This window comes from Pithys albifrons, chromosome 8 (assembly GCF_047495875.1).
Source record: "Pithys albifrons albifrons isolate INPA30051 chromosome 8, PitAlb_v1, whole genome shotgun sequence".
In the NCBI taxonomy this organism is placed as follows: Eukaryota; Metazoa; Chordata; class Aves; order Passeriformes; family Thamnophilidae; genus Pithys; species Pithys albifrons.
Genome location: NC_092465.1, coordinates 14,894,988 through 14,909,144, shown reverse-complemented (window position 1 = coordinate 14,909,144; position 14,157 = coordinate 14,894,988). Strand labels below are relative to the sequence as shown.

The 14,157-nt window shown below is 44.0% G+C and overlaps 1 protein-coding gene across 7 annotated transcripts in view; it reads left to right on the top strand.

Annotated features, from left to right (window-relative positions):
- The window catches only part of BIN1 (bridging integrator 1), a 97,733-nt gene extending 88,471 nt beyond the window's left edge, over positions 1-9,262 (top strand). For all 7 annotated transcript variants that reach the window (XM_071561686.1, XM_071561684.1, XM_071561682.1 and 4 more), the window contains 2 exons: positions 541-642; positions 3,656-9,262. In XM_071561686.1, coding sequence (XP_071417787.1) covers positions 541-642; positions 3,656-3,763 — 210 coding nt within the window. In that variant the 3' untranslated portion in view covers positions 3,764-9,262. The remainder of the gene's footprint in view (positions 1-540; positions 643-3,655) is intronic.
- Positions 9,263-14,157: the final 4,895 nt, after the last annotated feature.

The window sequence follows — 14,157 nt, the reverse complement described above, 5'->3', positions numbered from 1 at the left end:
GCAGGATGTCATGATCCAAACTAGTATTAATTTGAAGATTCAAACTAATACTCTTTCCTACATTTCCTCTTCCTGCTTACTGTGACAGAGGTAGAAACCTATAATCTCTAATACTCTTGCAGTCCAGCTGCAAAAAGAATACACAACACCATTCAAATGAACACAGGCTTTCTACCCTATAAGGTTTTTAGGCCTGCACTGTAGGAATTCAACCCTCCTAAAGAAGGGGACAGGGAGGTGCTGATGCATAAGAAGTTGTATGAGACTCACCAGGATGCCCTTGTGGCCAAGGCAAGCTGCATGCCAGGCTGTAAGAACAAGCATGTAGCCATTAAATTAAGGAAAGGGGTTATTCCCCTGGACGTGGTATGTGAGGTCTAAGCTTGCCCTGCCTTAAGCGTCAGGTTGGATCAGATGGCCTCCAAATGTGCTTTCCAACCTGCATCTACAAGTGAATCAATGAAGTGGAAAGCTTTGTCACCTGTTACAGAACTGGGTGAGAGAAGGCTGTGCTCACCCACCTTTCCTCTCTCCCTGTAGGTCCAGGCCATGCACGATTACACTGCCACTGACAGTGATGAGCTGCAGCTGAAGGCTGGGGATGTGGTGCTTGTGATTCCATTTGAGAACCCTGAGGAGCAGGTGAGTGGTGGGGTGTGAGCCTGGGTCATGTGGAGCCAAGGGGTTTTCCAGAGCTGCTTCTTTCTTCACTAACAGTTGGCTGGCTAGATGCAGAGCCATTAGTTTGTGTCTGGGAGCTGGCAAGAGAGCCAGTTGTCCATGAGCTTGAGATTGGCTTCCTGCAACAGAAGGGAAGATTCTGCTTGTTACTGGATATTGGAAACATTATCCTGCATAAAGCATGTGGAGTAGCCGTGGGTTCCTGTCCCTATCAGAGTATTTGAACCAATACAATGGCTCCCTTGATCAGGCAGCCCAACAGAGCCCGTATTTTGGCTCCTCACTGCTCCTAAACTTGATGCACATTCCCTGTGATCACTACAGTGCAGACTGTGGCATTGAAAGGAGTGACCCACACTTTATGATGATGTTTTCTCTTCTTTTGAGAAATGTTGGAGCTCCAAGAAAGCAGCTGGCGGTGGATGATGTCTTGCACTTCAGCATGGCAATGGCTGTTTCCAAATAACCATGTTTGGTCAGAAGATGGCAGCAGAATCAAAGGCTGAAGCAAGTCTCAGCCCCAGAGAACAGTTGCTGCCCATCTTCAACCTGAATTTAATTGGCCATGTTTTTCTTTAATTTGAGCTGTTTCTAGAAGCATTGAGTAAGTCCTCCTCACTTTCTGTGTTTGAGGGGCACCCAGCTGATAATATGCAGCAGTTTTACTACTTTGACTGAGAGAGGCAGATATTTTATAAAATTCCTGCTCACATCTCCAGGTTTTTGTTTGGAAAAGAAAGAAAATTCTGCAAATTATTTCACTAGTCCTCAGTTCTTTGGGTTTGGCCAAGTCCAGACAAGATCTGGATTCCACAAGGGAGAAAGGGAAGATGAGGTAGTTCACTACCTTGGAAGATGTGAATCCTCTTTATGACTCATCTGATGGCTTTGTGAGTTATGGAGGCCGATCATGCTGATGTTTGTGAAATGGAGCTGTAGTCTGCCAACAGTTCCCACAGAGCTAGGGGGAAAGGGCTTTTTGGGGAACAGGCAGTGATTCCTTCTGGAAACAAGACTCTTCACTGGGTGGAACTGCCCTGCAAAAGCATTTGTGAGCATTTCTTTCTCAGAAGGCTTTCCGGATGGGAAATGACTGGCAGCTCCCCTAGTTTCTGTGGCAGGAGTTGGCGTTTGTGGAGCAGTTTTTCAATGCCCTGTGTTTGCACTCTAGCTGGATGTGGGTGCAACAGCCATGAACTCAAGACTCTCCAAGCTGCAGAGGGTGAGCTCTGAGTGTTGCTAACCATAGTGCCGTAGCTGCACTGAAGTCCCCTAACCCTTCTACAGTGTATCCTGTGCTACAGCTCATTTCCCTAACCTGAACCATCCCCAGCCAGAAAATGCTGGCTGTTAACATGTGCATGAACGGTGCACGTGAGTGGAGAAAGTTTAGGATAATAGTCTGTGATTCATGTCCCAATCTTGCAGCTTAGATATCAGTTTGTGAGTACGTCATCCAGGCCTGGATTCACCTCTCTTGATAGAAGAAAGTGTTGAGGGCAGCAGCATTTCTAAACTGGCACTTAAGTCACATGGTTTAAAATTGTCAAGGCTCAATCTGAGTCCTTGTGTCTAATCCCTACCTCTGAAGAGACCCTTCATAGCAGGATATGGTGGGAGTGATGCATGCTGTGTGGCACAGACTCTATGTGCAAATGGATGAGCTTTTGTGCTTGGCTTGCTGTGAGCTGGAAACTGCTTTCCAGACACTTGGGCCTGATGTCTTCTGTCTAGTTGTTTGTCTTCCTGATTTATGGTGTGTCAATCCTTCCACAGCTCCTGCAGCTGGCTGCTGCACCTGGGCTCCCATCTTATGTCATTCTCATGATGTCCCTTGAACATTCAAATCTAAGGCAGCAGCAAGGGTAAAGTGTGCCTGCAGGCAGCCAGAGCTGTGCAGCTCTTGTGCCTCATGCTGCACTCCTAACCCATAGGCTGCCCCACTGCAAATAACTCACAGGAGTGGGTACATTTGCATGCTGAAGGGGTGCTTCCATGGTGGCAGCTCCAAGGTATGTGGAGAAAAGGGTGGTAGCACACCTGAGCTACAAGCAATGCAGCTTTCTCACCTGGAATATCTTATTTCCCTCATGTGCCTAGGGTGGAGCAGAAATCTTGATGCTAGACAGCCTGCAGGCAGAGGGTGGGGAAGTTTGGTTCTCCTCATGGCAGGTTTTACCAAGCAAGACTGTATTTGCCTCAGGGAAAATTCATCCATTTTTATACATGTCTAGGTTGGTGGCTAGGGAAGATCCTTCAGAGAGATCTTGAGTCTTAAATTGTGTAACCAAAGTTCAGGAGTTTTGGTGACCTCACCTTGCATTAAGCCCAACAGATTGCTGGGCTTGATGGGTTGAGCTTCTTAGCTCTCAGGTCTTATAGATCAGAATGTGAGCATAGCAAACAAGACTCACTTTGCCTGTACCACCTCTAAAATGCTAATCATCCAGGTGCTCTGACTGGAGCAGGGGATGAGCAGCTCCAAGGACTGATTCATCCTTCCCAGAGTCCTGTGCCCAAGGTGAATGGGGTGAATTACACTTTAGAGGTGCCCATCTCTTCTGTGGCTATGGAGAATGCTAGACCTCTCATGTTTATTTAGATGGTGAAGGGTGAGATAGGTGATTCCCATCCTGTAGCTATTAAGGCTCTTTTGGCAGAATTCCTCCTGCTTCAGTGGTGTAAATTATGACATGTTTCTATTACACTTGCTGATTGTTTACAGTTTCACTGTGTCTGCACAGTCTGGGTCAAATGGGAGCTGTGGTACTGACTCTGGTGGGGTCGCCTTCTCTTTTTTTAAAAGGGAACAAAAGCATTTTTTCCTTCTTCCCCATACTCCTCCTCAATTGTCGCCAAGTCAAGTATGAGCATGGCTTTGATACTGCCTTGACACCTCCTTGGGTTGCACTCTGTAAGAAAAATCCCTGCTCACCTCTATCCCTTAGCACCTGATTTCTGTCTTCTCGTCCAGGATGAAGGATGGCTGATGGGCGTGAAGGAGTCTGACTGGATCCAACGTAAGGAACTTGACCAATGCCGAGGGGTTTTTCCTGAGAACTTCACAGAACGAGTGCAGTGAAAGCCCAAGCCCACCAGCTGCATTTCTGCTGAAAGAAAGCAAGTTTTCTGGTAGATAATTGAAAAAGAACAACAGAAGGAAAAGAAGAGAGAATTTTAAAGGATCAGAAGCCTGAAAAAAGTCAACTTAAAGGGTGTGTTCTTCTCAAAGGGCAAGATTCCAGAAGTAAATTGAAATTCAAAGTGTTATTGAAGTATACACATATTAATAATAATAAGGCAATTCAGATAACCTCTTTCCCCTTTGGTTTAAACAGCATTTGGATTCAAAGGACTGATACAGAAGGAACTCAGTGTGTTTCTCTAAATACTGCATAGACTGAATTGATGAGATGTCAGTCTGATCCTTGGAAAGCCAGTATTTGTCTAACAGCTTGAGAGTAGAAAGTGCATTTGCTCTTGGGTGGGTTAATCTGTTTTGTCTTGCATGACAACCATAAAAATCCAGCCTTCCCTATATTTTCAACCTACAGTAGGCCAAACTTTCGGTTATGCTGTTGAAAAAAATATTTAGTGTATAGTGTTCACCAATACAATGTATGTGTGTGTATATTTTATTTTCTTCCTTTAAAACAGTATTACACAGACTGTGATTTTGTACATGTAAAGGTAGAAGAAACTACATGGAAAGGGCTTGAAGAAGGTGAAATGTGTGAAGTTGTGCTCAGTCCAAAGTTCTTTTAAATGCAGTCACCTGAATCCTTACAGTAGTGTTAGCCTGTGAAGTCCTAAGGGGGAATGGACAAATTCAAGAGGAGAAACAAGGAAAAACTAACAGATGCCATTTGGATGTCTCTGAAATTTAGGAAAGGGAGTCTTATGGCCACGCCCAATCCTATAGGTGGTTTCAGAAAAGCTTAGATTCATGTAGATGGAAGTTAGCTCTAAAATCTACTGGTTAGAAAATTTGCTTTTAAAGAAAGAGATAAGGGAAGAATTTTTTTTGTGTAAGAATATCTAAGAAAAAATACTGAGGAAAAAACAACTTGCTTTCTGTGTTTTTCATTGGCATTGTTTTTTGTGGAATTGTACTTCTTATTTTCCTTTGAAGAGTTCTGTAAGTGAAATGTTGTTAGATCAGCTTTTTCCAGTGCTGTGCTGATGATCAAGTTAACCTCTATGAAAACTGGACTCTTGAAATGCTCGTTTAAAATGGCTGCGTGACTTCGTGATATTTTAATGCATTAGAAAGGAAGGCAAGAATATCAAAGTGTCGAGAAGACACTCTGCAGTCTAATACTGATGCTGAGTCCTTTCCTACACCTTTCCTTTGCTTCTGTTTGTTTTTGAGTTTCGGTTGTTTTTTTTTTTTTAGTTTAGACAAGCAGATGACAAGGCTATTTCTAAGTGCATATTACACTTGTTAAAATAAGCCGGTCTGACTCTCCAAGACTTTAAAGTCCCACAAAGGTACTTTAAACTTTACTTGAATACTGATGCAGCTGGCAAGCAAGTCAGGCTATTTTGATTTTTTTACAGCTTCCCCTCCTCCCCCATGAGTGTTTTGCCCTGAAGGGATTTTTAACGGTGAGGTTGCCTCCTGCTGCAAAGGGATAGGGTCACTCTGAAATTATCTTCTGAACTGTTAGGAGCTGGCTTTTGTCAAAGCTGCTCAAAATGCTGACAAAGACTACTGAAAAGCCCACCTTTTCCAATTTGTGTTTGGATTATTTCTAGAAAAACAGAAAAAACATTGTAGGGCAAAAATTGTGGGTTTTTTTTTTAAAGTTAGTTCAGAGGGACAGATCTAATTTTGATTAGAAAATATATTCTTATAAATGCAAAAATTGTTGGAATTCCTCTTGCTTTCAGCTTGGGAGATGATCTATGCTAGTTATTTAAAGCAGTGTAATAGGTATCAAATCTGTCCTATGTACCCAAATTCCTTTCTTTTTTTTTTTTTTAAACTAAATGTGCAGGAATTTATTTTACATCACTGTTAGAAAATCCGATAGTATTTAGGAGTAACTGCTCACAATACAGAAGGACTGGACTCCACAAGTTATAGTATGGTGAGCTGTTGCTTTAGAATACTGCGCTGTTTGATATATTTTTTTCTTTTTCATCAGGGTTTTCTTTATTAATACTCTTTTTTCCCAAAATATCTATTTTTATGGATTTGTGACCCCCCATTACTCCTTTAAAGATTATTCATATAAAATATACATTTAAATATACATAGAAATATATATATATTAAAAAGCGGGTTGATCCAATTAACATAATGCTGTCAGCTTAAAAAGTTTATTTTTATGCAAAACCTGTGGATAATAGCTTTGGGGTTTTTTTTAAAAAAAACCCACAAGATTCTAAGTATCAGAGCTGTGATTTTTGTCTTGTAGTAACTGTTCTAGACCATTTAGAAAGCTGTGCTGATACCTAATTTATTATGGGGGGTTTTTTTGCTGTTGCTGTTGTCCTCTGCTATGTTTAAACCAGATGACTGTCCCAACAAACATCCTTGTAAGGCCTTTTAATTTTATTGAGCTTGCAAAATAACTATCCAGTACTGTATTGTCCCTGCAGAAGTGGTATCGCTCTGCAAAGAAGGGATGTTGTTTTCAGGTCACATGAGTGTTGCTCCAAGTATCACCAGTGGGAAGGGTGTTATGCCTCTCTCTATTTTCTTTCCCCAATCCAAAAACCCCAGCCCCCAAGCCCCCTTTGTTTAGAGCAGGTTAAGGTGGGTTACCTGAATCTTGCATTGCTCACACATAAGTGGTGTCAGCACATCTCAGTCAGATTCTGAAAATGCGGGATTGGACCCACAGTTAATAAATTGCCTTATATGAGAGCAGGATGTCATAGCAGGAAGTGTATAGATAACAAAGTTTTTTGAAACCAGGAGATCTGTCTCCTGGGTCATATTCAGCCCCTTGTAAACAGCCATGGCTCCTTCCATTTTCAGTGTTTTTACATCTCCTAAATATCTTGATTTTGTTTGGTGTTACCTAATGAAATGAATGTCCTATCTTCTTTGGCTGAGGTCTAATTCAAATAGAAAGAGGGACAAGTAGACTACTGAGTAGACTGTGCCCACATTGGTTTTTCAGTTTGCAGGCTGAACTGAAAAATCTGAGGAAAAAAGTTGTGAGGGTGACCTGAGACAATTTTTTCCCCCCATTTTCTCAGTGGAATGAAAAAGGGAAAAATTGAAACAAACAAACAAGCATTCTTTCATACCAAAATGAAACATTAATTTTTTGACTTTTCAAAAAACGTTGTCTTAGGCTATAACAATAATGTGAAACCTTCTGTTCTGAAAATGCTGAAAGAAAATGTTTTAATGTTAATAGTCTTTTTGCCTTTGCCTTCCTTCTTAATCTGGTTGATGATGATTGCTTTCATTTAACCCTGAACTGTATTTTTTTGCAAATACATTATCCACTGAAGAGAACCCAAAGAAGCCTATTGCCCAGTTCTGCGCCACTGACAGGTACACTGGACACATTTCAGGGATTACCTGGTATCTGGCCCAGCAAAGCTGCTGTTTTCCCATTTAATAATCTTCCACTTGATTGTTTTACTGGGTGAACAATAAAAGCATCTCTCATCCCGTGCCATTGACTGGTTTTGTAGCCTGGCTTAGAAAGATATTCGTGCTCTGTTGGTCTTGGTTTGGTCACAGATTTATGATGACACGTCTATGAATCTACTCCCAATTTGAGCCTAATCCTGTTGTGCAGTGGGAATTACCATTTTCCAATTGATAAGAAAGAAAAAAGGCATTGCTTTTTCTCCCTTTTTCTGTCTTAGCACTGTCAGCAATATATCTTTATTAGATAGAATTAAGGAAAGGTCCCAGGATAAAGATGAGCGTGGCATTCAGGCAGAACTCCCACATACTCTGTGCTGTTTTCCATGGGCATTCCTCAGCTGTCTGCTTTTATCACCTTTGTGTTTCTTGGCAGTGAAGGTGAAGCAGTAAAAGGGGTTGTGCAAGTTCATTCCAGCTGCTCAAAGCTGGCCCTGCTTTGTGTGATTTGTTTGCCACAGTCCTTGAAGCTTTGTTCACAGTTGTAGAACCCTTTCCTGCCCCACTATCCAAAGACTGTGGCCAAGGCAGACACCCCTAAGTCAAAGGGGACCTGGAGCAGGAGTGAGGGCTCCATATTCTGCTTGGAATTGGGATGTCAGTTCATTTAAGTTTTGCAGCAGTGTCTTGGAGGGAAGAGGCCCAAGGTTAAGGAGATGCTGAGGGAGGATGGAGAGATGATCCATTATATTTTCATTTTGGGTACATGTGCAGACTGCCTCATGTCTTAGTTACAGGAAGGTCCAGGAACTATTTAGGGCTGAGAAAAACATACAAATACAGATGTGCATGGTCAATATGATAACAGTTGCTTTTCACCTGCCAAGGGCATTGAGTTCAGTGTTTCCTGTTTCCTACTTTGTGCTGGACACATTTAATGCTCTGCCACTGTTGTGGATGTTTTGGATGCTGTGCAGTCAGTGCTCCAAAATAGTGAATGTTGTTTGCTAGAGGATGTAGGAGTGTCTCAGCCCTTTCTAGGAAGACCTGCAGATCTACCACAGAACAAGGCCCGTGTGCAACTAACACAGTAGCCTCTGATTTCAGTAGCCTGTGTGTCTTTCATCATCTGGCTCCACTCTCCAGCTCCTCCCACTTTCCAGTCTCTCCCATGCTCTTTGAGGATGATGGCAGCATAAGGCACAACCCACCAACCAAAAGTGCAAGGCTAGAAGATGCACAAACAGGTCTTTCAGCGAACCCTACACAATGCAGCTTGATAGTCCTGATATCAGGAAAACGGGCAACAGCTTTTCTTCCCTGGGCTGCCAAAAGGGAATCTATTCCTTGCCACCCAGGTACCATCACACCTGGTACTGGTGCAGATGCCTCTCTGCTTGCCTGCTCTGGTTCAGACATTTCTGCATAGCACACTCCTGATGGAGAGGGTTCCTGTGGTGCCCAGAGCTGAATTGTGCCACCAATCCTCATGAAGTATTGAGTCTGTAGCTGACACACAGGGCCTGAGAATTAGAACATCCTTTTGGAAATTCTGCTTATGGAACTAAATGGAGAAGCTACAGCTGTGAAGACTGGTCTCTATGAGCTTGTACTTTGATGGGTCCTATGGCTGTAATTCCTTCACCTGTTTTTGCAGCATATTCTGCTAATCCTGACCCTAGTCTGTATTTCATGTAGAAGAACCCTACTTGAAATTTACCAGGTGCGGTCCTGGGCTTATTGCTTCTCTTTAACTGAATTAAATGGAAACGACTTTGGCAATGTATCAGCAATCTCTTTTCCTTCTGTTTATTCAGTCTCTGAGTTTAATCACAATGACCTGAGAAATGTTTTGGAGGTTGAGTGTTTTTTTAAATTATTTTAATTTTTATTTTGTTTAAACAAAGCTGAACAATTCCCATTGTATTCAGAGCTGTGGTGCCCATTTCCAGTGATAAGTACTAGATGAATTTGTCCCATCTTGTTTCTTGCTGATGTTCAGAAATATAATTTGTGTCATCCTAAGTCCTGTGTCTGTTTCTCTCTCTCTCATTTTCCCCCTACCTTTATGTTAAGAAGCTGAAACTATTCAGGACATTTTTCTCCTCAAAGAGGTAAGTAGCTTCAGAGAGGTTTGGTGTCCAGGCTCCTTTAAGATTGGGAGTTCTTACAAAGACGTGGAATGGAGAGGGCGATGCTTGTCCTTCCCTGAATGACTACAATAGCAGAATAAACTCTTCTAGTCGCCACCTCTGTTCCAGTTTCTTGTGAGGACCTGACACCAGACAAATGCAGTGAAGGGAAGGATTCAAGACCTTTGCTTTTTAATAACTACTGACCCCTAAGTAATATGACCTTCATTCTCTGTTGTTGTGAATATGACACTGCAAGAGCATTCTACCCCATCTGGCCAAACTTCTCCCAGCTCCTTCTGGCCTATTGCCACACGTGCTCTCCATTCCCAGGCTGGCTTTGGAGTCTGTTCTTTAATGGGGCATTTTCTTTTGCCTGTAGAAAGAGGGTGTTTGTGCCCTTCAACCGCAGTGATTCAGGACCTCAGACGGACTGCATTAGAGTTCATAACTGACTGTTTGGGACGGCTCCACAGGACACGTGTGTATATAGCAAGCACTGGACAAAGGCCAGAGTGGGATTTGATGCAAATTGGTGCCAGTTAACACTTGATGGATGGACTGCCCGAGTCTGCCTTAGCTTAAGCATGCAGGTGTTCAAGCCTCAGAGCCAGCCCAGGGAGCTGCCCAGGCTGTGCTCACACTATTCCTCCACTTGGTGCCTTTTAGCCTCTCACCTCTATGGCACTGGGATGGATGTGAATCAGATCTTGTCGTAGAGGGGAAAAGGCAGACTGTGCCCTGCAACTGTCACTGCAGTTGGTGACTCAGGCTCTGCCTTGGGATGGAACAGTGACTCCTACAAGGCTAAGCTGGGCCACCCCTGCTGCAGCTGGAAGCTTGCTGGGCAGGAGTGAGACCCAGAGGCATGGAGGCTCTGTGTATGCCTTCTCTTTGCTCTTCCTCACGCACTTTCATTCCCATCACCCAGAAATACACAGGAAACGGGAGGGGAGAAGACTCCGAGGGGGAGCAGTGAATAATTCATTGTCAGCCACATCTGCTGAGCCATTTAATTCATTCTCAGTGATGTTTTCTTGCTCCAAACAAGTAGTACTGGGTCTCACTGGTCGTGTGCAACCTATGGTCACTTAAGCCCTTGTAGCACATCTGCAACAGGATCAGGATCATGGGTCCCTGGTCCAACCTTGAAATCCTTCACCACACTGAGTGAAGAGCTTGGCTTTGCTCTAGGAATACAGCTGGAGAAGGAAGCCTCTGAGATGGAGGAGACATGTGGCACCAGGTAAGGCCATGGTGCCTGGGAGCGGACAAGGTGAAAGCCAGGGCGTTATGTAGGGGACAGGCAGTGACTGGTGTCGGTCACTCCATGACATCCCCACATGAAGGGAGTATTTGGTACAAGGGCTTTTCTTCAGTGGCAGCTCATGCCTCCTGGGGAGATACTGTGGAGCCTGAGTGGAGCTAGGAATCACCACTCTGCAACCATGAGGAGGAGACGGGAGTCTGGGGCCACTCTTGGCAATTGCTCCTGTTTGCTGGGTGGCTGAAGCTGATGCCCTTTGCAGAGCAGGATTGCTGCTTCAGCAGGTGAAGGAGCCTCTGCTGCCCATCTGCTGTACAGCCCAATACACAGAGCCATTAATAATGGTGCAGGAACAGGAATTCAGAAAGTGCCCATGATTAATTAGCTCATCACAGGCAGTTAATGGCCAGCCTGCTCTCCTTGGCCATGTGGTGCAGGTAATGGAGGAGGCATCATTTCTCACTGGGAAAGGTGAAGCCCCCTGCCAGAAGCAACAGGCAGAACCTGTGAGCTGTTCTGATGCACTGCTGATGGATATTCTGGGGAATACGTGAGGGAATAGATCTGTAAGGGGACTTATCAGAGTTGGGTAAGCAACTCTCTGGCAGGGGCTCAATCTAGTGTCAGCTTTCCTTTTGCTAACACTGGTGTTATCTCATTTCTTGCATGTATTTGGGAGTCTTCCTCATACTGAGGCTGAATTCTTCACATGTACTCTGCTTGTCTCAGCACTTCCTCATGAATTAATGTATAGAAATTCAGATACCACCTATGCTCTATCAGGCATGGGGGATGACAGAGCCATTCAGTAAGGAGGACACACAAGTAAGTCTGCTTTTGAAATCCAAGTGAAGAGGAAGCAATCCACCTCACAGGTGACCCTGCCAGGGAGGGGGTTAAGTTCCACCAACTGCAGGTCATCACCTCTGTCCCAACTGCTTTGCAATAAGGTAGGAGAAAGAAAAGCTACAGGAGGAGTGCATCATATTAAAATTAAATTCATGTTTGCATCATTTGAGCAGTATGACACAGCCCAAAGTGTGAAATTAATGTGATCATACTGTGACTGCTGCTGTGCCTGTAAAGAGCACAACCCTCTTGTTCTGTGGTCCAAAGAGGATCATGTTTCCCTTTAGGGCACATTCTGTGACTGTCACAATGTTGGCTACTATGGCTGAAGTCAAGCATGTTCAGAAACCACTGTGCCATGGACTGTAATTTCTCCTATGTGCAATTCAGAGACCTGTGAGAGCCTCCTGGAGAGACTTCCCCTCTCTAATGTCCAGGATTGCCTCAGTACATCTCTATTAGAGGCTTCCAAGAGAGACACGACTATTGATTTTGCACAGTGCTATATTTGCTGTTGAAGGTGATGCTGTTGTTAGGTGTGAGCCAGCCACAGGGAGGCACTCGAGACATCTGTGAGCCCCTTATCTCAGTACAAAACATCCTGAATGTCTGAAAAACACCTTTCCTATGCCAGACTTCTGGCCCGTCCCTCTGAGGAAAGCTCAAACTGAGCTCATCCATGCTTGGAGCAGAGTGTTTTAGTGGCTGGGCCATGGCTTTGCACTTGATGATCACATTAACCAGAGATGCTTTCAGCCCTGTAAGGACTTTCACCATAATGCACAGGAGAGGCTGGCTTTGCTCCTCTGTGACAAGTGGCCACCTTCCTAAATCTTCAGCAAGTTTCACCTGAAGCCATCTTGTGAAGTGTCATGTCCATCTGCCTCCTAAGCCTCTGTCCCAGGGGAGGCACAGGAAGGCTGTGCGTCTTGCCCTACAGAGGTAGTGATGTAACAGGTCAGGAGGACAGGTATTTAATTTACTTCACTCTGCTCTATCTGGCAGCTCCCAGCATTGCTCCCTGTCTCTCAGGCATTCTGCTGTGTCTGTGAGGAATTGTTGCTCTTTCCCATACAATACAGAAGTTTTTGCAGGACTGTAAACTACTCCCATCCAGTAATGCTTTTATGAAGTACTTTTTCTCCACAGTGAAGAAAAATGCAACTGAAGTTGGTAATGAAATGTTTACTGTTAAGTACTTTATATATTACATACTATGGATCATTCTGTCCATTAAACAATCCATTTAACTCCCTTTAACAACATTATTGTCTATTATTGGGTTAATCAGCATTCACATCCTGTAACTCTGCATTTCTATCTAATTAGCCTTTCTTTTTTACTTCATATTTCTATTTAATTAAGCTCAGCATCAGAGCTAAATTCCCTGTGCTCAGCACTAGCAGAAGTCTTCATCCTTTCAGTGCTCAGGGGGTGGGGGGACACCAAGTTTTAAGCAGTCTCCTTAGATATATCTGCTAAGGTTTTCTTCCCAGAGTCAGCCCCTGCTTAACTCCTGAAAAATTTATGTCCGTGTAAGAAGCTGTAGGTTTGTCACCTTCTTGTATCTCAGATTATGAAAGAGCTCTTCTACATGGGATGGTTGCAGTTGATGTAAGTGTGCTGCAATGATTGTGTGAAGCACTGTGTGTCACCGCACACAGTATGTGTTAGACAGGGAGTTCCTTCATTTCGTGACTGGAAGGGCAGGAATTTTGTGTTGTAAGGATCAGCAGCTGGGAATAGCTAGTATCTTAGCTGATCACGCAAAGAAATGCATGCTGGTGCTCTTTCCCTTGTTCCCAGGCTCTGGCTGGGGGTGACAGCTGGTGGGACAAGGACACAAAGACATGCCTGTGCAGGACAGTGTGTCAGTGTGCACCAATTTTATATGTAACTCTGTGGGCCCCATTTGATAAACCTTTGCAGAGATGCTCAGACTTTGTTCTCCAGAGGGATGCACTTGTAACAGCTGTGCTAGTGAGCTGGTGGCTCCAACCCATGAAATGGGTGGATATGAGGACGCTGTGATACTGTGCACTGAGCTGTGTGAGGCTGGTGGGGGTCTGAGCGCTGCTCTGACACTGTAGGTCATATCATGCTCACTGATAACGTGTTCTTTGGTCAAAACGTGTGCTCTGTTCTCTCAGTTCCTGAGCCCTGGGATCTGCTACAGGAGGCTGTCAATTATAATCTCTCCCCCTCAGATGTTTCTGGGGATACTCAAGGCACCAAACGTGACAGCATCACTGGAAAACAGATTAAATAGCAGACAGGGAACACCTTGCTTGTCACCACTTAGCATCCAAGCTGCAATGGCTTTGAAGAATTGCCTGGGCCCTTCCAGAGTCCCTGAGCAGCTCTTTTTGCTAGTACCAGTCCAGAACAATCAGCAAATTGAGTTCTTTTTATTAACTTTAAAAGAAGACATTAGCCTCAGCTAGGAGAATAAAACCAATTTATGAGGCAATTAGCTCTGCAAAAACATCTCAGTCTCCCCAGAGCAGCCATCTGAGAAGCATCTTATTCCAGCTGCACAGCTTCTTCCGGCCTTGGGTTTACAGCACACTCCATTTATCATAAATAACAATAACAACGTATAAACAAATGATTTCTGATGAGTGTGTAAGACAGCCAGGAAGGTCTTCTCTGCCTGAAACTAGACTGCATTG